The sequence below is a fragment of the Sipha flava genome, unplaced genomic scaffold (genome assembly GCF_003268045.1).
Source record: "Sipha flava isolate LNK unplaced genomic scaffold, YSA_version1 38_pilon_pilon, whole genome shotgun sequence".
Lineage (NCBI taxonomy): Eukaryota > Metazoa > Arthropoda > Insecta > Hemiptera > Aphididae > Sipha > Sipha flava.
Genome location: NW_020273099.1, coordinates 2,387,599 through 2,415,511, shown reverse-complemented (window position 1 = coordinate 2,415,511; position 27,913 = coordinate 2,387,599). Strand labels below are relative to the sequence as shown.

The window sequence follows — 27,913 nt, the reverse complement described above, 5'->3', positions numbered from 1 at the left end:
AAAAAATATTATTTAGTACCCGAATGTTTTTCATTTTCAATCATTCGTCTTTCTATTTCGGCGTCCAATGCTTTTTGTTTCCTTCGACCGAGAGGAGTTCTTGAATACCACTGATTAAACGCGTCTTCTTCTTCTTTATAAACAGGATCATGACGAGCAAGTGCATTCAGGATTTCCACGTGCATTAGAGGGCGAATTGTCAACTGTAATACTCTTTTGCACGTCATTACCTGTATTTTTAAACATTTATAAAAAGGTATTAAAAAATATGACTATAGATCTAACATCGTTATAGGCATACTTCTTCTTCTTCTTAGAGTTTATTGGGCCTATAAGACCATCCCGTCTCATAACTATAGGTATACTAGTAAATTTAAAATTTAATCCAACCAACGAACCGATGTATTAAATAATTAAACGTTGATACAACTAGAACTTATTATTGAAAGGATTTAACACTAAAAATTGTCTCTCATTCAATGTTTTAAGAAGAGAATATTTACATTTGAATAGATCCTATTCAGGGTATGTTCGATACTTAAAACATCTGCATGGGCACATTTTATAATTTCTATATAATAATATAGTTATTATTACTACTACTACTAGTACTACTACCAGTGGCGGCGCGAGAGGTTTTTTGAGAAACAATTACAGTCTCACAGTTAAAAGGGGTGGTGGGTGGTGGGTGGTTTTGTTGGTACAGGGGCTAACTGGGCGCCATTGCGCTACTGTGAATTTTCATAGTGGACCGGTGTCATATTATTGTCGCGTCCTGCGTAGTCACACAATAAAACACAACACGGTTAAATTAATACCAAAAAGTACGGGAGAAGATGATGTTTATCAGTTTATTCAGGCATGTGATTTAGCTATAGAGTCAGTAGAAAAGAAAAATGTACCGATTTTAATAAAATATATAACAACTAGATTAAATGGTAGGGCTTTAGAAGCAATTAAATATAAAGATACAACTAAATGGAAAAACATAAAAAAATATTTAACCGATACGTTTGAGGCACAACATTCCGCTTCAGCTTTACAAATAGAATTAAATTCTATTAAAATGCTTCAAGGGGAAGACGTAAATACTTATACAAATCGCGTAGAAAAATTATTTTATAAGTTAAGTGATATGAGCACTGCAAATAAAGATGAAAAAGAGGCTAGAATTATTCACGATATAATAAAAGAACAAACTTTAGTAGTATACATAAAAGGGTTAATAGGTCCGATACGTACCATTGTAAAAGCGAGAAATCCAAGTACGTTGGAGGAAGCTAAACAGTTAGCGCGTTCAGAAGAAATCGAATATAAGTCTAGTTATGAATTTAATCAAAATCCAAATAAAAATCGAAATTTTAATAACCGAAATTTTAATAATAATTCATCTAATGCAAACAATCAGAATAATTTCAGGAAATTTAATAATAATAATAATAATGGACAAAGACCAAATTTCAGAAATAATTTTAATAATCAAAATTTTAGAAGTAACACAAATCCAAATAATAATTTCGCGCGACCAAATTTTAATACTATTAATAATAATAATATAAATCAGCCGCAAAGACCGATAAAATGTTATATTTGCAACGGAAATCATTTCGCTAACCAGTGCACAAATAAACGTAACTTTACGCATAATACTCGACCACCTAATCAGAATAATTTTACACGACCATCTACTAGTTATAATATGAGGTATATATCATGTGAATATTTTAATAATAACGGACATAATATAAATGAATGCTATAAAAAAATGTTTAACAATAGACAGAATAATATTAATAACGATGATAATAACGTAAATTCGGAAAACGCGAGCGAGTCGTGCGCGGTACGCGGTACACGTACGATAAATCATATATCGACCGCGGATCAAACCGAAACTGCTTCCATGTTATATCAATAATGACGGAAAATCATATAATATGCACTTCTGAATTTAGTAATACGAAAACTTAAGAGTTACTTATAGATACGGGTAGCGATGTAAATGTTATAAAAATAAATAAATTAAGAAAGGATTTAATAATAAATGAAAATAATAAATTATATTTAAAAGGAATAAATGAAACAAAAATTGAAACGATAGGAACATTTAGTAACAGGAATTAATAATGATAAATTTAATGTAGAATTTAATGTAGTAAAAGCAGAATTTCCGATACCAAAGGACGGTATATTAGGTCATAGGTTTTTATCTGAGAATAAAGCGATAATTGACATATGTAATAAAACAATGATTATTAAAACGAAAGTGAGATTGCGAATAAAGATAATAATATAGAATATATTTCATTAAATCCGAGAACAGAAACTATTGTAGAATTACCGATATTAGATAAAAGTGTAGAGAATAAAAATATAATTTTGCATAAACAAGAATTTATCAAGGATGTATATTGTAGTAATGTAATAGGGACAGTAAAAAATGATAAAATTGTAGTGAGCATATTAAATATTTCCGAAGATAAGCAAGTAATTAAATTAAATGATTTAAATAAAATAGAGTATGATGAATCATCTGAATATAATATATATAAATTTAATACCGATAATGAAAACCGTAATAATAACAACCGGATACTTCGTATAAAAAAACAGATAAGATCTGACCACATGAACGATGAGGAAAGACAATCCATAGATAAAATTTGCGAACAATATTCTGAAATATTTCATTTAGAGGGAGATAAATTAACTTGTACGAATGCCGCAATGCATGAAATTAAATTAAATGATAACCAAACACCGACCATACAGATTACCACACGCGCACCAAGAAGAAATAGCAAATCAAATTAAACAAATGAATTCAGACGGAATTATCGAACCTTCTCGAAGTCCTTGGAATTCACCACTTTTATTAGTAGCTAAAAAGATAGATGCAACGGGAAAACAAAAGTATAGAATAGTTGTAGATTTTCGAGCCTTAAATAAAGTAACATTAAATGAATTTCATCCACTTCCTAATATCACTGAAATACTAGATCAATTGGGCGAATGTCAATTATTTAGCGTCATAGATTTAACATCGGGATTTTATCAAATACCACTTGTCAAATCATCTCGAGAATTAACAGCATTTTCGACTAATCAAGGTCATTGGCATTTTAAAAGAATGGCAATGGGCATGAAAACGTCACCAGACACATTTCAGAGATTAATGAATAATGTATTATCGGGATTAATCGGAATAAAATGTTTAGTATATTTAGACGACATAATCGTATATGGAAAAGATTTAAGAGATCATAATCATAAATTAATAGAGGTATTCGAACGTTTAAGAGAACATAATTTAAAAATACAACCGGATAAATGCGAATTTTTAACACGAGAATGCGTATACTTAGGTCATGTAATATCAGAACACGGAATTAAACCAGACGAAAGGAAGGTTAAGTTCTAAATTTTCCGGAACCAACTAATGTTAAGGGGATAAAATCATTTTTAGGATTATCAGGTTATTATCGTAAATTCATAGAATCTTATAGTGCAAAGGCAAAACCATTAACAAACTTACTAAAAAAATATACTAAATTCGAATGGACCGAAGATTATCAAAAATCTTTCGATTCACTTAAAAAATCATTATGTTCAGAACTAATTTTAAAATATCCAGATTTTTCAAAACCATTTATTTTAACAACTGATGCAAGTAATAAAGCATTAGGAGCAATTCTATCACAAGGAGAAATAGGAAAAGATTTACCGATAGTTTACGCGTCGCGAACTCTAAGTAAAAGTGAGAATAATTATAGTACCACTGAATTAGAAAGTTTAGCAATAGTATATGGTGTTAAACAATTTCGACCTTATTTATACGGGAGGAAATTTATTATTTTGAGTGATCATAGACCATTAACATGGTTATTTAATTTAAAAGATCCATTATCTAAATTAGCGCGTTGGCGGATACAACTAGAAGAGTACGATTATGAGATTAGATATAAACCGGGTGTACAAAATTCAAATGTAGATGCATTAAGCCGAATGTATAAAATTTCAGAAATTACGGATGACAATTATTCCAATTTTATTGATAAAATGAAAATGCAATTAATTATAAATAGAAAAGTACATGAAACAATAGGAGACTTAATGAACGTACCAGTAGAGTATAATTTAGTGTCGGAAATAGCTAAAAAATATAATTTTAAGAAAGGAATTAATAAAATATTAAAAGAAAAATTTAGTAATAATCAATTATTGCCACCGAGTAAAATGATAGGCGATATTAAATATTTTAAAAACGAAGATAGATATATAATGTACCTAGTAACAAAAAATAGAGATAAACAATTAACCACGCATGAAAATATATATGTGACATTAGTGAACTTGAAACAGTTTTGTGAGGAAAATAATATCAAAAAATTAGCAATGAATAAATTAGGTCAGGCAGATAACCTAGAATGGGAAATAACTAGGTCAATGATACGATACGTATTTCGACAAACCGAAATACAGATATTAATATGCACAGGCGAAGTCGAATATACGGAAGAAGAAAAATTAGATATATTAAAACAATTTCATGATTCAAAATTAGGGGGACATTTGGGAATAAATAAAACAATTAAGAAAATACAAAATCAATTTAGATGGAGAAATATGAAATCAGATGTAAAAAGTTACGTAAAAAAATGTACGTCATGTCAAAAGAATAAAATAACTAATAAACATGTAAAACAACCATTGGCAATTACTTCAACAAGTTCGAGACCGTTTGAAAAAATATTCTTAGATATAGTAGGACCTTTAACAACTACCTTAACAGGTAATACTTACATTTTAACTATGCAAGATGATTTAACTAAATGCTCATTAGGAATACCTATCCGGATCATCAAGCTAATACTGTAGCAGAGGCTTTCGTAGTACATTTTGTATGTGTTCACGGAATACCTGAGATAATATTAACCGATCAAGGTACTGAGTTTCTTAGTAAGACATTTAGTGAAGTCTGCAGATTATTAAAAATCAAATCAACAAAGTAAATACTAGTCCTTTCCATCCACAAACAAACGGAAGTTTAGAAAGATCACATAGAACATTAGCCGAATACTTGAAACATTACGTAAATAAAAATTTAAGTAATTGGGACCATCTTGTCGCGAACCAATTGGTGACACGACACACAATAATAAACTAGAGAGAAACCCGGAAGACTACTACATGAAAGCACACCCTGTGAGCCAGCATTTTCACCAGCTGAAGAAGAGTCAGGCATGAAGACTCTGTTCCGCCTTTTTTCCAGGGATGTATCGATGGCTATATCACCTAACACCAATAATATACCTATTAAGACCGAAATTGTGAAAGGCCCGCTTAACAAAGTTGGAGCTAGATCACTTGGCACATATTACTCGTCCCTTCGGCTAGTGGGGTTCACCCTACCAGCATCCGAAGAAGTATTACCGATAGACAACCATAAAGTGTGGGTCCCATCCCCGCTTATTGAGATCGATAACAGCCCAGTCCGATGCTACGATCTGCCGACTGCAACACCTTTAGGCAATCAGATAGCTGGGCTCTTCAATCTGGATCTGGCGAATTCTATCACCACCCGCGCGTTTGTCCAAATTACAAAAGTCACAGACCAGCAGTCATTGGTTGCCTTGGTAGCCAGAGCACAACAACGTCCCGCCGATTTCTACGACGAAGCACCTTTGGTACGATATTTGCTTCTGTGGATGTCAATGGCCCAGAGGCAAGACTACGCTGCCATCAAAGAACGAGCAGTTACCGAGGTGGCACTAAACTGCAGAACAGGTCCACTCACCCCAATGTGGTCAGGGCACACTTTGCACGCGAATGGGCCCATAAAACCTGGTGTCGGCTACGGAGTCAGCTCAATCACCGTAGTGACCCTGACAGAATACACGGTCTCCTTGACCGGTGACACCGTAGGCCTTACCGAGATGGATGACCCAACAGTCAAAATACCGGTTAAGTCAGCTTGGACTAGAAAAGACTGGCTTGTTCCCTACATACTTAGCTTCACAACAACGGGGTGGTAGAACCACAGTGTGTATATGACATCGAGGTTCATCAACACAACCACCGGACAATACAACACCGCATGGAACGCCAAATTTTTAGCACAAGCATGTCTCCCGGTTCTTGAAGGCAGATACGACAAGATCATGTTGGTGGTGGTAAATAAAACCGGGCCGAATGTCGCCACACAGGACTTTGTGATACCGGGGCCCAACGGTGGGTTAGTTCTACATTACGGTCGCAACAACGAACAGTTCGCCGAACATGTGTATGAATGGTTGGGCATTATAGGCCAAGATGAGGAAGTGCCCGACCGATCGAAAGAGCTCAGTGTAGGTTGGACGCACCTAATAAAGACAATAGCAGTTGATGGCGTTGTGACCAAAGCTGTTTCCACCGTAGCCGAGCTAACCCGAACCAGATGGAACGGATCACTGGTGAAGACGTCTGAAACCATAGCAAACACGGAACACCATGGGATACTGCTTGGTCCGAACGTTCTGAACGAAGCCCCCGCCATTGATATAAACGGGGAGAAGTTACACGATCTCAATGACGACATAGCCACGTGGGGGAACATCAACTCGCGGTTGACGACTCTGACGTGTTGGAGATCCACCCCACTGTGCCAAATGCACAAGTCCGTAATGTACCTGGGAACGGCGATGCTCATCAAGAAAATTACCCGACCGCAGCCGGCTGGTGTGAGAACCTCCCCGAATATACGGTAGCTGAAAGTTACGATGTCAACAGAGTACTAATCGCAAGAGACCTATTCAAGCATTGTGCTAGCATAAGCAAGTACAATTTCAAAAACACATCATCCGTAATGGTTTTCATCTTCGAGACAGCAGCCCTGATAGGAGCAACGGCGAATTGGATGTTTACTTACTATGGCATGTCGATCACAGGTGTGAACGGGCTCTACGATGTAGACACTAATGTCCCTTATCATCAGCACGAGATACTCACGATGGCGACAAACTCCCTGGTTATGTCGACGTACGCCTCAGAATGGCAACCGTATGTGGAGAGAGATCTATTGCATGATCTCAGAGTGGTCGCGGGCGTGAACAACCTTCAATACAACGACTGGATAAGCTTGACATTACCGTGGTGGTTCGTGCAAGCAGTATCAGAAAAAATGGGACTAGTTTACAAAGTCAACCAAAAAGAAAGAGAAGTGTGAACAATACCAGGTCGTGTGGGTAACGGTTGGCATCAGGGGTACCCGATCAACGAGAACTCGATGTGGGCCACTTTGAGCATATTGACATCTGACGATAGGTATATAGAACACAACAGGTACACAGTGTTAGGTAATGGCGACAACGGATACGACCAAAATACGTGGGCAGCGTGGAAAAGTGACTCTGTGATGGACCATTTTGCCCAAGTGCAGACGATGCCAGTCGGAACTCCTGCCGATCGAGGGGTGTTATCCCACGTGAATCTGTTAACATTACCTTACATCCAAGACAACACTAAAAAAGACGAGAAAGGGCCCATCTTTTTTGTTAGCTCCTCCACACCCAATAGAACAACAGATTGGATGCGATGCCAGAATCCACTACGGTATCCTGATCCAATGAGAGATCACCTCATACGAGCAGGGAAAGCCGCAATCCCCGAACTGATGGTCGGCAATGTTCCCGGAGCAATAAAAACCGCTCTTCTCTCGATGGCGGACCCAGCCCTCAACTGGACTTTAAATAAAGTAGCAGACATTTCCGGGCTGGATTTGTTTCGCCCAGGTGGCCCGCCTTAAGCATGAAAGGATCTTGACGTATAATATTTTCTCGGATACTTTAGCATTAGCGACACGCGAATATCTAAGCCCTTACGGGTTTCCGTTTAACAACCTGGATTTTACGAGAAATATTAACGTCAACTACCTGGTCAGGCTGGGCGCTATGCGCTCAGTCACTCGGTTGCCAGGTCTGAAAAAAGCAGTAGAGGCAATACACCATCTTGGGGCCACCGCGGCAACTGATCCGTCTAGTGTACTGAAAAAGAATTACAAAGAAACAACTTTGTTGAAATTGCGACGCTCACGATGCAGCCCTTCATACCTACTGCTGAAAAAACAAAATAAGGATGAAACGCTGTTTGACCCATTTAACCAACCACTGAATTTCCACTACCATTGGATAAATCAGCTAGCCAACGAATCCATCAGGCGAGTGTGTCTGAACGTGTTGAATCTTATCGTTACTACCATCTATACTTTAAGAATCCACGTCCCAGATGATTATAAGCACGATTTTGTGCGACAGTCACTCGCCATCCTGGACAAGCTGAGTTTCCTATGGTCCAACGAAGAGAATACATCAAGTGTGGGGAGTTTGTTACATGGTTTAAGCAACGTCGGCGGTCCACGAGGGTGGGAAGAGAAAAATTTGATTGCGAACTGCACCGAGTGGGTGCAAGGCGAGACACAGCTCGGCAAGGATGAACATGCCAAGGCTTTTATGAGTGAAAAAATGACAGAATGGATTACAAGCTGGGTTAACCAGTCAACTTCAGACAAGTTGACGTTTGAAGAGTTTGTGACAGATCCAATGAAGTGGGGTACATCCGGAGGAGCTCCCGCGAAAACGATCGCCAGTTCCCAGGGCCATGACAAGATCAGATCCAAGTGGGCGTGGGCATTGGCGAACCTGTCTGAGGGAAAAGACATATATAAAGAAGCGATGGCTGAGAACCAAATCTGCTCAGTGGCTTTGAAAGAGGAGAGTAAGACGCGCCTTGTGATCACAACCCCCATGAGCGCGTACCTCAGACAATCATATATTTGGTAAAGGTTCGGCAAGCCACAATTCCTGAAATCCACTTTGACGGACAGCAAGCTGTTGAACGATTTGGCATCTATGACGCAAGACCAATATGTGTGTATCGATTCGAGCAAATTTGACTACAACGTACCGGACTGGTTCTTCTACGAATTCTATGACAAGCTGGAGACGGCGTGCGTGTCTCGGATGGAGTCCAGACCCGATATCGCGGATATACTGCCATTGATTAAGGATGAAGTCAGGTTGTTCGTCAACTTTTGGTACGTTCGCATCGCCACTCTAACGCACATCACCCCACGTACGACATCGAAGAACTACGACTTTCGCTGTCATATTGATTGGCTTATTTTATTATTATTATTCTCGTGCGTTCTCGACGAGACTATTGTGATTATTATTATTCGTGCGATCGTTTTCGTAAAATATACGGCTCCTTAGCCATTACCATCACACTTCTATCATGTCAGTGATTATTATTATTATTATTGTGTGTCGTGTCACCAATTGGTTCGCGACAAATACTTGGGTAGTGCTTAGTGGGGTAGAAGGGGGGGGGTTCGGAGTGGAGTTGTTTAGAACTCCAGTTCCGCCTCGAATTCCGCGGCCGTAGGTACGGATGGTCCCTCGGCATAGAGGACTCCGTCCGAGAGTGTGTCCTCGGCCGGTTTAGTCCCCTTTGCGTTGGGTTGGTCGACGTGGTCGTCGACCTCCATCGCTGTCCCTTGGCCCGGTTCGTGGCGGTCTTGGGACGGGGGTAGCGGTGCGGGTGTCTTCCGAAGGCGGAACTGTTGGCTTCCGCCGTCGGTTGCTGCTGCCTTCCGCTCCCTTTGTTCTCGCCTTTTCCTCCTCACGAACTCCTTCCGTCGGAATATTTAGCTTATTAAAAATAATTCATATAAAATAATCATATATATATATATATATTATGAATGTAATATGTATAATAGTATAAGTACTTAATATAGTACTAACGTACTACATAGATAAATCGTCCATTTATCAAATAATATATTGTATAATATAGGAATTAATTAACTATACAATTATTGTGAGTTATATATAAATATATTATGTTTATACTGGATAAAAATCGCCACCGCCACCGCGGCAGTGTGTGAGTGCAGTGGGGCCTTTAACGCAGTCAGGCCGAGTGACGGACTAGCGATAGCTAACCTGTATTTCTTAAACCGTGTTTACTACCATTGATTAAATATATTTAATCAACGCTACTACTAATACTATTATTATTTATTACTTGAGGTCTAACCAAACCTAACCATATCAATACCTTACCTCCTGAAGGACTTTGATTATAGTTCCTATGCTATAACCATCGGATAATTTTGCCAACGAACTAATATCAAATTTCCTGCTGAGACCACTGTACTGAAATAATAGATCGTTCCATATGTGGTAGAGGCTAGCATAGTCTGGACGAGGTATAACAATTATTTTTCCATACGTGCTGGTCAATGATTTTTGATCGCAATCCCATGGACAGCATGAAATTCCGAGCAATAATATCTGAAACACGTGATTTGGTCGGACATATTATAAGTAATATACTCGTATTATAAAAAAATATCGTGAATATTCTCAATATAATGTTGTATCGTACTCTATCAGTCGGAGCGATAGCTTTGACGAGCTTGGGTAAGTCTTTTTTCAACCTTTTCGGATCAGTTTTATCGGTTTTCGGTACTTTTTTCATAAATGTCTTTTCCGCGTCTTCGATAAATATCACCGACGGCTGCAGCAATCTGCAAATAAAGAATACAATTTTAACAATAACTATAAATAGGGCATTTAACACTGCTGAGTCATAATAGCTCATTAGCTTACTCTTGAGAATCGCTTGTCAGTGAAATCAGAATTTAATATTCGATATAATAAAGTTTAGTCGAGTTTTTCGATGTAGTAAAGTTGACACCCCTATACAGAGGAGGTGGACAGAATGTCTTTAAATGCATATATATTATATATTATTTAGCAAACGCTACCCCAAATGCAATTGAATGGTTATGGAACCTAGATTTCAATATATGATTATTGTATGCTGTTTGTAATCTGTAATTTATAATCTGTATTCCAATATCTTTACTGCTCTTCGCTAATTATGTATTAACTTTTGTTTTGTATTTTAGGCCATATGAATAATAATAATGGATTCGGGAAGGATAAACTATTATTTACATCCACGTACTTTTATTCTGTAAATAAGCATATATCTATATACGTAGAGTAGTAGTTACCAGGAGATAATGTGTAGCCAGGGGCGTAATAAGTAACACCGAATTCAGGGTTTAAGTCCAGACGATATTTTAGGGGGGTGGGTGGTTTCGTGTTGGATTAGTATACGAATAATAAGTGAATTAACCTAATAAATTATAATACTGTCCATTTAATAATTAATATTTAAGATATTTAATACTTAAATGCTATGAAAAATACTAAAATAGGTTAAACATTTTTTGGAGGTGATAAACTCCCAACCACTTAAAGTATGTCCATGGTTGGAGTGGGCTGTAAGTTGTAAATTGGGTTGCTATTGAATAAACCTTTTAAAATTTTGTTCGGCGTCAGTGAGCGTGTTTAGATTTCGGAGGTTTGGGGAATTTCCTCAATATAAAATTTCACAATACAACCAATTCAAAACAAAAATTTGAATTTTAGTAAACAATTATAATTTTTATTGTATAATCATATATATTTTTTACAAAATTTATGAAATAAAATAAAATACCTGCATAGTTATAATTATAATTTAAAAAATGACTAATAGAAAATTAACATAATATTTTATTAATTTTAATAATTAATAATAAATTTAAATTTAATCGTTACGATCAAAATGTTCGGATATATAAATAGGTACACTACAAAACATGAAAATTTGAAACTAATAATTCATAAAACAATAATGAGCTTCTTCATTTTATATTTTATACGGTAAAAGCGGATTTAGAATTTTTTTCTGAAATTTCGAATAGAGCTGAAGCCTTCAGCACCCCTTCATAAATACAGCCCTGTATGTAATAGTGTATAGTACCTGGCAACTTTGTTGACCAGATGAAGTAACATGGTCAGTCCCGATTTACCGGGATACTTGCCCACGATGTTAGCGGACGTGAGATCGAACAGCGTGGCGCCCAACTCACTGCACACGGCGTTGACCAGCATGTGCTTGCCGGACCCATGGACACCGGCAATCAGCACTGAGCGCACGACTGGGCTTGCCTGGTGTATTTCGTTACTTAGCATCGGCAGCACGCAGCTATCTCGAACAGCTTGCCGGACGTCGCCTAGCGTTGGGCTCGGGTCCTTGTCCCATCGCATCACGTCACAGCCAGCGTACGACGTGTCCCCCTTAAACGACCGCAGGCTCACAGACGGATACTTGTGCACGATGCCGTTCATAACCAGTTCCTCGAAAAGCGATTCCAACTATATAAAATACGGTTTCTGAAGTGAACGGTCGTGGGTTATAATATTATACGAATACAAGGTAAATTTTAAAAATTCTTAATCATTTTGGTGCTTAAATTATGCAATTTTTCAAATTCTGATTTAGAAAAATGTATGTCTCCAATAAAACATATTCATAATATCATAAATTAAGAATAATTTTATTATATGGTCAATGTAATTATGTCAAGTCCCAGTGGTGATTGTACATGAAGTTCAAGGGAGGGTGAGGCAAAAAAAAAGCCAATATATACTTATTATACACATATAATATAAAATAAACATGGATTACAGGTGTAAATGTATAATAATGTTTGTATATTATTAAAATTAACACATTTTAAAATTAAAATATAAAAAAAAGATATAAATGTATTAACTTATGACATTTCTTTAAAACTTTTATTCAAACTTCGATCAATAAAAGTAATATTTCTAAAAATTGTGCATCTCTCAAATTATATTACTGCATATCATAGATATTTTAAACTGATATTTTCAACTTTATACGTAGTGTAAAGTTAAACATTATCTAATTTTATATGGATTATGACATTTTAAAATTTAATTAGTTTTGTCTATACATAATCACAAATTTTCCCACTATGGGTCAGCTAAAATAGGGTTTCCATACGTCCCAGAAAACCAGGATTGTCACTGGTTTTGGACTTCGTGTCCCGGTGTCTCGAAAAATGTTTTCGGGACGTCCATACGGGACAGCTTAGGCTGGACGCACACTTAAAGAGAAAAACTGCTCCGAGCAGCTCGGATCAGCTCGGAGCTGTTTGGACATAATTAGAACACGTGTAAAGTAATTAAGGTTATTAGTCAACATCAACACATAACAAGACAAAACAAAACATATTCGGTCTTGATCCGCCCGGTTCTATTTTTGCTCCGTTCAAAATACGAAAACCAAAGTCACTTGTTTTTTTTACGACTAGTAAACTACCGAATACCATGTGAACACGTTATTTTAATACAAAAATTATATCATATTAATTTAAAATGGCTTGCGATCCAGAAAAATAAATAAATGTAATATTTTTAAGAAAATCTATTTATGATTATTGTGATAAAGATCATAGCAATAGATTGATTCAAGATAGATTATGGAATGAAATAAGCAATGAAATGGAAACATCAGGTTAGTAATAATATAGTAATAATATAAAAACAAAATAGTTTAGATAAAATAATTTAAAGAAAGTTTATAAAACTTTAAAATTTTATACACTGTACATATTTTGCCACGGGATTGAACCAATGTCTAAATTGAAATAACTCATGAATTTCTCTCGAATATCCATTGCTGCAGTAGATGCCTTATTATTAATTGGACTTGATGTAATTTGTCTTGTTGTTTGGGTTGTTTCAAATTGAAATTCATCATGAATTTCGAATAAAACTCCTTCTCTATCCATTATCATGTTATACAGGAGACAACAAGTATTTACGATAGTAGTAGCTTTTTCAGGAAAAACTAAAATTTTATTTTCTATAACTTTAAATCGTTTCACAAAAATCCCAAAAGCACATTCAACTATTCTTCTGGCTCTTGATAATCGGTAGTTATAAATTCTTTTTTCATTTGTTAAATTTCTTCTTGGAAAAGGTCTCATTAAATTTGTGTGTAATGGATATGCTTCATCTCCAACAAATACATATGGAAATTTATCGTTGATTTGAGGGTGTATTTTTCTTGATTTCGGGATATATAATTTATTATTTTTTAATAATTATCCGAAATCGGATTCTTTAAAAATACCACTATCACTGTTTCGTCCATAATCACCAATATCTACAGCTATGAATTTGGCATTAGCATCAACAATAGCTTGAAGTACAATTGAATGAAATTCCTTATAATTATAATTTTCTGAACAAGCATTAGGAGAGCATTGTATTGATATGTGTTTGCCGTCGATTGCGCCAAGACAATTCGGAAAGTTCCACAGTTCTTTAAAAGTTTTTGCTACTTTTACCCAATGTTCGGTTTTAGGTGGTGGCATGTAAGTAGGAAATAAAATATCCCATATTGCACAACAAACTTCACTTATAATTTTTCCTATAGTTGAAGCGCCAAGACGAAAGTGATAATGTAAGCGTTTAAAGTGCCCACCGGAAGCTAAATAGCTGAAAAATAATAATTATTTATTCTACTACTATTTTGTAGTATTAAAATTTGAATATTTTTTAAAAGTTTTTAACTAAAAAATAATTCAATAAATATAATTAATATTTGAATATATTTTTTAGTGGCAGAATTTAAGAGTAAATGGGCTTCACTTCGTAATAGTTTTGCAAGATCATAACGCGAAGAAAAATCAAAAAAATCTGGTTCTGCTACTTCGAAAAAAGAAAAGTAGTATTTATTCAATGAAATGTCATTTTTATCAAATTTTATGATGCAACATAATCAAACATTAAGTAATTTGGATGCATCAGATAATGAAAGTGAGACATTTGGTGAAAAAAATACTGAAAATCCAAATTTCAATGAGAACGATAATGAAATTGAAGACGAAGGTACTACTTCTTTGATTGGAAAATCAGAATCAGAAGTAATTTCTGAGCCTCTATTTAAAAAACCAAAAAAAAAAAGTTAACACTTCAGCTGCAGAACAAGTTGCAAGGCCTACGATCGACTTTTTACGCTCAAAAACAAATAAATCAGCTGCTGAAGATCCGGATTTATTATTTTTTAAAAGTCTTTTGCCAGATTTTAAAAAATTAAATGGAAAAAACCAGCGTCAATTTAAACAGTTTGTGTTGAAAAATTTAATTACCTACATCGACAATCAAGAAGCTCAAGAATCATTAGGTAATGATAAATCACTACATTATAATACTACATCAAATGTACCAGTAGGTGAACTCCAAACCTACAATTATACCTTCAGTCCACCTGAATTTTCATCATCAAACAGTTCAACATACTGACTTCTTATTTTAAATACTTAATACTTAACACATACATATTTTATATAAAAATAAAAAAGTTAATTTATAAATTTGTTTTGATACGTTTAATTAATAAATATTTCTAGTAGATATCTAATTATTTAGTATTGTTATTTTAACTCATTCAGCTCAAGGTTACTAACAATTTTTCAGCAGGAACTTTACTTTAACGAAACTTATTGTCTTGCGATCTTATGATCTCGCCGATTGCATTTAATATGAAGTCGAACGTTGTTGAACTCATGCGAGTGAAATTTTTGAATTTAATCTCGTCTTCACGTGATTCGGCCAAAAAATTTAAAATCGTATTATTTTCTAATCGTTTTTTGTTTATTTCATGCATCCAAATTTTGCGTTTTTTTTTTACAACTTTGACTATTTAATAAATATTGCCACATAAACGGCACAACGACGTCGTCTTCATCAGAACTCATCTTGACGACTGGTATTTAATAACAAAAATGAATCTAGAATTATTGTGTCTTGTTCTGTTCTGTTTTGTTAGTGTGAATGGAATTTGTTCCGAGCTGTTTGGAACAAAATGTTTCACGCAGCTCGAAGCAGTTTTGCTCTTTAAGTGTGCGCCCAGCCTTAGACGTGTAGAGGAAATGTAATATTGTTTAATTTTTAATTTCGACCAGTTTATTTCAAAGTACATTTTTATTCGTAATCGATTAACAATATATCTGTATATATAAAAATTTCGTGTCACGATGTATGTTCGCGATAATCTCCGAAACTACTGGACCGATTTTGATGAAATTTTTTACACCGTGTGTAATTTGGTCCAACTTAAAATATAGGATAGTTTTTTTTTTCAAATTTTTTAATATTTTAAATATTTTAATTAACTTTTTAATAAATGTGTATAATTGCATGGTGTATTTCGGGTTTTCCCGTGACCGACCGCAAGTATCTATATAGCTACCTGTAATCTGACCTTTTTTCTATTGTGTGTGTTTTATCGTCGTCGGCGTGTAGATATGAATTTATAGTAATATAAGTATATTTTAGTATAAGTATAGTATTTTAGTATATAATATAAGTAATATAGTATAATTTATATATATAATGTTATAGAATTTTCGAGAAATGTTCAAAGGTATAAAATGCGAAGTTCGGTACGACGTAAATTCAGAAAATATATATGTTGGTTTGTACTTAATTTCAACATTTAGATACTTTACCTATTACTTTTAAATTTTCTCATACATAATAACACTAATACATGGCCTACGAAAATGCCAAAAAACCAACTAATACGCGGGCAACGCCGTGTCGGGACAGCTAGTATAATATATTTTATTTTACAAAAGGATTTTTAAATATTATATTGCCGGCCATTAATAGTCTTCTTCAGTAACGTATACATAACTTTTGTATGGGGGGGGGGGGGGTGATGATTTACAAACAAATTATACTTTTTATTTTATTATTATTTTTTTTTTTTTTGACGTTTCTAACGCCCTCACACTAAGAATATTATTTTATAACATTTAAAAAAAGGCCTAGGGGGAACTGACCCCCACACCCCACCTTATATACACCACTAGTCCTCTTAGTATATTAAAAATTATATAAAAAGTATATTACTCAATAATTTGTTTGTTTTGTCCCGGCTTCGCCTTATAAATTTATGGCAACCCTAGGCTAAGCTCATATCGTATCATATTAGTATTATTACTTTTTTTTATCACCTAAATGACCTAGGCACCGTATATATCAAAATGCTCTTCAAAATTTACCGCCCGGGGCCTAAGCCCTCCCTGCCCCCCCTAAATATGTCTCTGAAGCTCCATATCACCTCTCTCACAAAAAATGTAATTGAAGCTGAAATTTTGACCGGATATACTAAATGAGAAAAAATATTTTTACCGAAAATACCATTATACCCCAACAATTCTCATGTTCAGTATCCAATAAAAGTTTGTTTTGAAATGACAATTAATATAGTGCAAGATCAGACTTTAACTTTTTGTGGTATAGATTAGGAAAATAAATGTTATTCACATGGATAATTGTAGAGAATATTTTATAGAGTCTGACCATTTATATGTTTTATACCATAGAATAAAACTCTGAATGTAGTATACCAAGAGGTTTTTAGGTAATTTTAGAATAAAGTAACTCAGTATAGAATCATTTGTAAATATTCATAAATATAAATAAATAACTAAACAAATTAAAATTATTATTAAAGAATCATTTTTAATAATATGTGCATATAATCATTAGAATAATTTGTAAGTATTATTAATATTGTTATTATTTTTGTTTATTTATTTATTTTTTTTTATTTATTTAAGTAAAATATTTATTTTTTTTTTTAAACACAACAAAGTATGTTGATTTAAGAATTAAATTTAAACACGGACAAAGCTGGGTAATTCAACTAATGTAATATATTTTTTAAAGATATATTATACATACGGTATTTGCATTATGCATGGTTATATTAAAACCACGTGGTAAATTGTAATTTATTTTTAATTTACACATCGTACAGATATAAAGTAACAAAGTTTTTGAAATCTAATAATTTTTATTTTGTTCAGTGAAGAAGAAAAATTATATATATATATCAATTAAATACTATCAATCATGTATATTTGCGAATTTTATTAAGATTAAGTATTACAACAAATGTTTAAACTAAAGAAGAAAAATATAACATTAATTGTTTTTTATTTAACTTTAGAAAAATATCTTCATAAACTAAATCTGAAATTATATTTTCAGTCTAGACTACAATATACAAATATATATACCACCCACATGTTAAACTCGATATTTAGACTTCAAGTCTTTTATTAAATCTTTTATTTAGACTTTAGTAAAATATTATAATATCCAGTATATTATTTTTATTATTTTAAATTAAAGAACCAATATATTACTTCAAAACTGAGTTTAGAATAAAGTTAAATAATAATTTAATAAAATAGAAAAATGCAATATAAAAAAAACGATATTCCTACAGTGAAAAGTTTAATATTACAAATTTGCTAAGTTTATAAGAAATCATTTAACGATAATTTTATAACACTAATTTTTTATTTTACCATGCATTTGAATATTTTTAATAGAATATTTATTTTCTATTTCATCATAAAATTAACAGATGGTATTATATTAAAATATAAGCTAACAATTAATTGAATGAATCATTATGAGCGTTAACCTTTACAATCTATAAATGTTAACTGTAGTATGTGATAAAACTATACCAATATTAGTATAAAGTCAAATATACCCTTCCCACTTTTTCAAGATAAATCGATACGATTACTCGATCGACATTTAGAAACAAACATTTTAAATCTAGTAAACTCAAGGGCACGTCACGTTTTGGTTTTCACATAAAAATTCTAATTAAATCTGTTATATAATTTATTCGATTTTTGGATATTTGTAACTATGATTTCACAGGTAATATACATTTTGTTTGACTACATCAGTTTAAGTGTATTTATAATTTCTGTAATTACCTACTATTTTTCAACGTCTTCTTACGATAAATGGTTAAAATTGAATGTACCTCATATCCGGCCAGTACCACTGTTCGGAAATACATTAAAATTGTCCATGAAATTAGAGCATCAAGTTGACACGTTCGACAGAATTTACAAACAATTTCCGGACGAAAAATATTGTGGATTATACAAAATGAAGACGCCCTATTTAATGATACGTGATCCTGAATTGATCAATAAAATAATTGTAAAAGATTTTTCGTATTTCACCGATCGTGGTTTTGATGGTGTCTATACGGACCCCGCAATCAACGTAATGGCCAACAGCCTATTATTTTTGAAAGGCCAGAAATGGAGAATGATGAGACAAAAACTGAAATCTGGGTTTACGCCTAATAAAATAATATCTATGCACGATAAGATTAACGAATGTGCCGAACACTTGATGAAGAATATTGACGAAAAATTAAAGCACACCGATCAAATTCAAGTGAAACAGGCCATGGGTAATTATTCCACTGATGTAATTGGCACATGTGTATTCGGTTTGAAATTGGACACAATTAAAAATGACAACTCGGAATTCCGTAAACATGCTAAGAAAATTTTTCATCAGAGTCGCTTTAAACTATTTTTAATTCAAATACTACAAACAATCAGTCTAAAACTGGTAAAGAGTTTAAAATTACAACTTTTCCCACGAGATTCGACAACATTTTTTTATTCAGTATTCAAAAGTGTTATCAACCACAGAGAAGAAAATAACGTGGTTAAAAATGATTTAACACAAATATTAGTTGAAGCAAAGAAAGAATTACTATTTAATGATAACTTAACAGACAAAAGTAAGACATAATTTGGATACGAAACTCATTGATATACACTTAAGTAGTTATTATTATATTATAAATGTTATAATTGTTAATAAAGTAATAAAATATAAAACTAAAATTAAAAATTACTGAATGGTCAATACTCGAATATTAATATAAAAATAAATAAATGATTTATACATAGAAATAAATAAATTATTAGATTTGTACGACCGATTTCGAATACTTGATTCTCGATTTTATTGACTTTTTATATACTTGACGATGAATTTTTAATTTAAAATCTTTTGTACTTCGGAAATATAATAATACTTCAGTCTGAGCATTTATTTATTTATTTCTAAATATAACTATTTATTTATTTATATATTACAATTGTTATAGAGAATACTTCATGACAATAAAACGGAATTTGAATTTTATTTTTACAGATAAATTTATGGAATCGGATATCATCGGTAATGCTATTCTTTTCTTTGTCTCTGGTTCAGGAACTGTAACTTCAACATTAGCTTTATGTTTTTATGAATTAGCGTTAAATAAACATGTCCAAGACAAATTACGCAAAGAAATAAATACGAATATCGAAAAACATGGTGCACAGTTAAACAATAATTTTATTATGGATCTCCACTACGCCAATATGGTCTTAAATGGTAAGAACTAATAACTAATAAATAAAAATTTGCATAATATATCTATGTATTTGTTATTATTATTTTGAAAAATCCATTGTCCAAGGCTCAAAAAACTTCTCTCGTGTTATCAGTGCTCAAAATGGAAAATTTTCTGAACCGGATCTCTTTTTTTAATACATACCATAGAATTAGGGGCTTTAACCCACCAAAATTATAATTTTTCCTTCCTGAAATACTAAGTCTTTTTTATTACATAAGTTGTACCTACTATTTTATACTGTTTTAGTTAAAATTATATTTTAGAAAATCATTTTTTTTCATCTCTGATGCTAGTAAAGTGCTAAAAAGAGTGCTAAATCCACAGACGTTTTATCAGAATGTAAAATGATTCCCTTATTCATCCATTTAATACTTGTTAATTTGTTATCTAAATAAATAGGTAAATAAAAGGTTTCCAACCCGGGTGCTGCGACACCCAAGGGTACCGCGAGATTAAATTTAAGGTGCCGCAAAAATTTTTGAAATATATATTTATTTTTAAACGCCTTCATGAAAAATATAGCACTGTGAGTAATAAACAGACTATACTCTATGTCTATAGTATAAAACCTATTGTGTATAATTAATTAGGTATATACAATATAATTTAATGAATTAATTATTAACACATATAATATTTACATAGTAATACCATTGATTATAAATAGTATATATAGCTCACTGCAACACAAAATGCGCGGCTCGTTAAATGGCGGGTGTCACTACGAGGCGCTCCACGCAGTTATTAGTTTTGGCGGGTGTTATAATCGCTAGTAGTTTACAAAAGTGGGGACTGCCATTTGGGTTGCTCCCATTTTAATAATAGATAGGCCTATTTTATGTTTAATACCTAAATATAATAAAAATTGTCTATAATTTACCTATACAGGTCATACTATTAAATTTTCATTGGAAAAAGGTTATGACTATTATAAGCATGTTACATTTTAAAATACAAATAAGCAATGTAATATTATATAAATTAGCCATATAGTAATCACATATTCACATTAACATATTAATTATTTTAAATACAATATAAATAGGTACTCACATAGATTGTAAATAGTATTTAAATAAATACTATTAATAATCAATGGTACAAACTAAATTGAAAAATAAAGGGAATATGGATTTACCAATTTATTTTATTGTTTGGCTAATGTGTGTAGTTTTCTCAATGCCCCTCTCGACCACCAAGACCATTGTCGTAGTTTATTTTTGAACGAATTAAAATATTTTGTTACTATTTTTAAGGTATTTAATGTTTGTCTTGGTACAAAATAAATGATTAATACAGCCAACACTCAACAGCCATCGGCTAATGGTTGAATTTGTGTATATTTAATTCGATAACCGTTTACTGCCTTGTGTTTTTCAAATTGTTTGATTTAAAATAAATTATATTTAAAAAAAAAAAAAATGTAGGAGATAAATGTGTGTATTTTGAATGTAATTTAACAAGAAGGTCATCGAAAAATGTGTACAAAAAACTTGTAAATCTACAAAACAACAGCCTAAATTGAGAATACTACAAAACAAATAATTAATTGTAATATATTGTGATACTAAAAAAAAAAAATGTTTTAAATGTTTTAATATTTATTTAATTATGTTTTCATGATAATTTAAGTATATTTCGAAATAGTAAGTAGTTATGACTAGTTATGAGTATGTAGAATATTAATATTTAAATTCAATTTAATATCAAAACTATCAACACACCTTTAATTAAAACTGGTTACAACGTGCTATTACGTGTGTACAGTGTGTTACGACAGTGACAAAACAATGCGGGTCCTCACTATAACAAATGCCAATACCATTGATTATAAATAGTACTATTTACGTCTCACCGAGGACCGACCGCCGACGTTTAGCAACGATTAAAAATAATATTTTATTCCATTATAATTGACAAAATTCCTTATCACCCTCTATCGGCAAAAGTTTCTTACGCAGCATATTTTGTATTGCAGTGAGCTATCTATACTATTTATAATCAATGGTAATACTGAGATGTTCAATCTATATTAATTTTCATACTGGTTCGATTGCTATCGATTTGATGTGAACAGTTAAAGTTATTTACGGTGAAATACTTGTGACTTTATCTTATCTTTATTGTTTATTAATGTTAAATAAAACCGAAGTCACATAATATAAATTTAAATATACGATATATTAGTGTTGGGTATTCAGTATAAACTATAGAGTTTAGGGTGTTTCCAAATTTTTATAAAATAATAAAGGGTGCCGTGAGTCAAAAAAGGTTGGGAACCTCTGCGAAAATCATCAAAAGGCCTTTGAATTTTTACAGTTTCATAAATAATTCTAAAAACTAGAACAAGGTTTGGAAAATAGAAGTCATGTCAACAACGCATAATCCAAAATGTGTTATATTTTTACAAATCAAACAACTTAATGCTTTATTTTTAACTTTTAAAATTCACATACGTATTGTGTAAAGCTAAAATACACTATCGGCGGACGGCGATTATCCTATAATAAATGTACTTATGCATCGCGGTCGTTTGACGTTTATTAAATATTTTACAATAAACAATTCTGTAAAATGTTTAAATTTTACCAAATATGGTAGGTACACTAAAAATTTGTTTGAACCGGAATGATAAACGTATTTTTTTTACGAACCGGAACGCTAAAAAATTTTTTTTCGTGAACCGGATCTGCGTTCCGGTCCATTTCGAGCCCTGCATATTATTTGCTTTATTTACCTACGTTATCTAGTATTTTTTTATTCTACTAAAACTATTTTTTACTCTGAATTATGATCAGTTTATTTTATTTGAATTGACTAATTTTTTAAAATAATGTATATTGAATATTACAATACCTATAGCAAACTTTTTTATTTATTAAATATTTACCAAAATTAATATTAAATCTTAAAGCTAATTTTTATTTTACTTTTTATTATTTTATTAATAATAATAGTTACTTTATGTATGTATATTGATCATTTTATGTTATGTATCTACAGCATATAACTTGGAAATTTTAGTACATATAACTCATGTATTAATATAAAATTTTATTTAGAGACTGCTCGCATGTACTCTATCACTTGTGTCTTGTTGAGAGAAGCAACAAAAATGTATAATGTACCTGATGAACCAATAATTATTGAAAAGGGGCAGAAAATTATAATACCATTATACAATATACACAATGACCCTAAGTATTATCCTGATCCTCAAATTTTTAACCCGGAAAGGTTTTCTACAGAACAAAACTTTAAAAGAATGAATGGCACTTTTATTCCATTTGGTGACGGACCTCGAATGTGTTTAGGTAAGTATAATAAATATATTGTCAATAGATATCTGTAATATATTAATATCTATAATAACATTGTTTAATGAAATTTTACAGGAAAACGTTTAGCTGAAATAGAAATGCTATTAATTTTATCAAAGGTTTTAACAAAATATGAAATTTTACCATGTGAAAAAACTGAAATACCTCTTGACATTAAGAATGGATCGGGTTTCATTTCCTCAAAAAATGAAATTTGGTTAAATTTTAAATTAATCGCATAAAATGTATTTAACACATTCAACATGTTTTAATGTTAAGCCCTAAAAATTTATAAGTAATAAACACAATTTTTAGTTATGTTATTTGTATTTTTGTATTGCAATTTTGTTTTTGTAAAACCATAACAATTTACTTCATTAATAAACTACAGTATTACATACCTTTAAGTATGTTTTTATATAAAATTAAACTATATTTTTCAAGATAATCACAAATAGTGATGTATTCTAATGTATCATTGTTTTTATAACTGCAATTTGGTTCCATATAATTAAACTACTCAAAGACAGTTGCTATAATTGCAAACAACAGCTAAATGTACCCAACTGTGAAATTATTTATTTTTATTTTTCAATAGTTAATATATTTTAAATGAGTCTATACTGTACCTATTTATAGAATTATAAATAAATAATTAATATCGTTAAATTGGTGTTATTTAAAATATCGGAACAAATCTAGTTTAGTGCCCGTTCGAATTTTTCTTTTTTTTTTTTTTTAAGGGGGAGAACGAAGTAAAACAACGTTTTTAAAATATTGGAACTAAAATAAATTGTCGGAAATCATTAATTTTTGAGTTATACAATTGTGAAAATTAAGAATTTTCAATGATATCGTATAGACACACATAAATAGATAATATTCCATAATTATGTAAATCATCTCGTGGTCCAGTGGTTAATAATCGATAGTCTGATGCAGAATATTTCTGCTGCAAATTTCAATTAGTAAGTGAATGTTTGCATTTTTTTCCGAAAAAACAGAACATCAATTTTTAAAATTTTAGGACTTTGCTCGCTACGCTTGCCGGCTCCAATCGCAAACTCGAGAGCCACTGTGTAACCTGCGTGGCACTTTTGTGGGGATGGGACTTCGCCCCAAAGAAAATTATAGTCTAAGCTTAACTTTGCAATATTTTTTTTTTTTTTTGTTTAGCTAAAAATCAAGTCTAATAAAAAAAACGTTAAACTCAATTGTAAAATCTAAATTATAAAATTTAGTCTAATGAGGTTTTATTAATAAAACGTAATAAATATTATCTTAATTTTTATTATTGTGTACAAATATAATATTCTAAAAACAAAAAAAAAATTGTTCATTACCTAGTAATGTAACTTGCATGAGGAACTTTGTATTACATTTTCAATACTTTTTGTCCAACAAAATAATTTTATCAATATTTAAAAAATTTATATATATATATATATGTATATAAAATGTTCAACTATCTATAAATTGCAAAGAATTTTTTTTTTTTTTAATTATACCATCTATAGAGTAAAATGATAAAAACTTAAAATTTTAAGATCCAACAATAACTGTTATTTGAATTACGAATTATTTATTAAAAATATGTCATAAATTTTGTTGTTTTTTATAACTTTTTGTTAGTTTTTACAATTTTTAAAAAAATTGTTGGTAAATTTATAAAATTACCTTTATCAAAAATCCAACATTTTCTATTAGTAACCTCTTATACTTTTGTATACATTTATATAAATAGATATTTTAATATTTAAAAAAATAAAACAAAAATAATTTTTAATATTAAACTGCTTTTGAATACAATACTTTATTTTATATAATACATTTACTTTCTTTTATATAATTTAATAGTTATACATGTGACACATAGCAACTATTAAACATAATTATAATTATTAAGTAAGAAAAAAGGTCACAGTACCAATAACTAAAACTAATTTTTATTTGTTTAGAAATACTAAACCAGTTGCCCTTTAATTATTTTAAAATACCTACTTTTCTTCTCCAAGTTCCTACCCATTTTAGATACTTTAAATAGATTGATGTAAGATATCATATTTACAATGTTCACTCTGTCAAGTGATGCTCGAAATACCTACTAATTACCAATAAATTATCTAAATACTTACTTCATAAATCATTACATCATACTCTCATTAAGTGAACTTTACTGTATACTTACCATTACTTTTTATTATTTCCTTTTTTTTTTTTAGAGAAAGTTTAAATAAATGTATTAATATACTTAAATTTATACAAAACTACTATTTATTAAGTAGTATTTACTATTATATTATGCATCAAGTATGTACTAATGTACAACCCATTCATTTTTAGATTTATGTACTTGAATACTTGAATATTTATCATATTATTAATGATTATTGATTAATTAGCACAATATATTAGAGTTTAACAGTTTCCCTTACTAATAGTACTTTCATTATTAAACAGTGACTACACATGATAAATCCTTTAAATTGTAATAAGTTATTTCATCTATCTGTTACACAACTTTTCATTGCTGTAATAATACTTAATAGTTGAGTAAATGTGTCGTTTTTTTGTATTTAAAAATAATTAATTAATAGTAATATTTACTGTTCTGTCTGGAGTTAAATCTTTATCACGTTTCTTTTTTGCTTTTTTACTACTTCTCTTTACTTTTTTTTGTTTTTTTGACCTTTTTATTCGGATTGCATTATCTTTGTCCAGTGCATTTTGTAAAGTTTCCAGTTCTACTCTTAATTGTACATCAACAATCTAAATCAAATGTGATAAGCATACATCTATTTAAAACAGTTTATCAATAAATTTATGTACTATACGACCAAGGTATACCTTTCTAAGTTCTCTTTCTACTTCAGCAATTTTTTGAGTCTTAACTATACTTTCAATGTGTTTTTGGCTTGAATTTTTAGTTTCATCCATTCCTTTCCATACTTCTTCATATTCTGAACAAGCTAACATGAGCTCTTGCAAAAAATTTGAAGGTTCCATTTTAAAACATGCATCTTCCTCATCATTTTTTTTTTTTATTTCTTCTTTAGATTCTTTTCCAGCAATAGATTTGCTTTTATGACCTAAAAAATGTTAATATTTTTATAATTTTTTATGAATTATATCTAAGAATTAAATTAATCAACTTACTCTTGGTTCCTTTAGATGATGATTGGCTAGTTGATTTACTCAGAGAACTTGCTGTCTTATACCTGGTATAAATTACAGCAGATCCACCACTTTCCTCAGATGGTAAATCAGGAAATTTTCCTGTTTGTGATTTAACACCCATGTACCATGATCGAACTTCATCTCTAATATCTTCTTTCATTTTTTCTTTCACATGGTCTCTAATCTTTTAAATTTATTATTTTATTTACACTTAAATTTAATTAAATTAATTATTAAAATGACTACTTTATCTTTTTCTTGTATTAATGCTAGTTCATATTCCTTTTGTCGTTTTTCTTGTATAATTCTTCTAGTACTTTTAACTTCTTCAGCTTTTTGTTGTTCTTCAATATCAATAGTGTTTGGAGGTAACATACCAATTAACAACATTTCTTCTACTACTCTAATTCTTATTTTTCTTCTTGTTATAAAACCACGCCAAACCCTTTGGATTTTCATTGCTGCTTTTCTTGCATTATCACTAATTTCTATGTCTGCAGCATCTGGTTTGTTCATTGCTCTAACTTCTTTCATGAATTGAGCTCTCATTCGGCCTTGTCGTGCCCTTTCGTGTCTTTGTATTAATAATATTGCTTGTCGATTTGGCATATCAACTTCAACTTTTTCTTCTTCGTAAAAACCAGTTTTCTTTAATACATGATCAATGAAATTACTCTGCCATTCAATTGTTTTAGACCGTTCATTTCGATAATGTAATGGTATAGTCAATTCTACATCTTGCGGTAACAACCTCAGTTGCGCTATAGCTGAATCCAAATAAGTGAATTCATTAAAGTTTAAATTGACCATATCATTTTTTAATTCTAAATAACGTCCTAAGCATAATTCAAGAATGTTTCTAATAAGTATACGTTTTTGAGGTTGAATAACTTGATCATAACACTCATCTAATTTATTGATGGCAGATATATAATTGACCATGATTAAAGACAATTCTTTGAATACAACAACCTTATCTTTATTTATTTTAGATGTAAGAAGATTTGAGTCGTTTTTGGTAGCTTCATCAAGTGTAAATTGAGCTTCTATCCACAATTCATTAAATGTTCTGTAAGACATGACTTCTATAATGAACAAACACATTTATTTCTGAGATGCCATTAGTGAATTTCTTCCACAAGATTTTCGTGTAAACTATATATTAATTGAACACAATATTTGTCTATTATTTT

The 27,913-nt window shown here is 31.3% G+C and overlaps 2 protein-coding genes across 3 annotated transcripts; one reads left to right on the top strand and one right to left on the bottom strand.

Moving 5' to 3' along the window:
* Positions 1-27,891, bottom strand: LOC112688333 (dynein regulatory complex protein 11). The gene is made up of 8 exons (XM_025561487.1): positions 26,967-27,891; positions 26,700-26,904; positions 26,391-26,632; positions 26,151-26,312; positions 11,860-12,254; positions 10,429-10,570; positions 10,104-10,334; positions 1-230 (listed from the first exon to the last, which is right to left on the bottom strand). Exons 1-8 carry the CDS (start codon positions 27,822-27,824, stop codon positions 9-11), a joined length of 2,457 nt encoding a protein of 818 aa, XP_025417272.1. The 5' UTR covers positions 27,825-27,891; the 3' UTR covers positions 1-8.
* LOC112688334 (probable cytochrome P450 6a13) lies at positions 18,536-23,861 on the top strand. 2 transcript variants are annotated; one of them, XM_025561489.1, is made up of 5 exons: positions 18,726-19,557; positions 19,977-20,003; positions 20,079-20,201; positions 23,286-23,537; positions 23,619-23,861. In XM_025561489.1, exons 1-5 carry the CDS (start codon positions 18,825-18,827, stop codon positions 23,783-23,785), a joined length of 1,302 nt encoding a protein of 433 aa, XP_025417274.1. In that variant the 5' UTR covers positions 18,726-18,824; the 3' UTR covers positions 23,786-23,861. The 2 variants fall into 2 exon arrangements, with proteins under 2 accessions (XP_025417273.1, XP_025417274.1); XM_025561488.1 differs by having other exon boundaries at positions 18,536-19,557; positions 19,977-20,201.
* Positions 27,892-27,913: the final 22 nt, after the last annotated feature.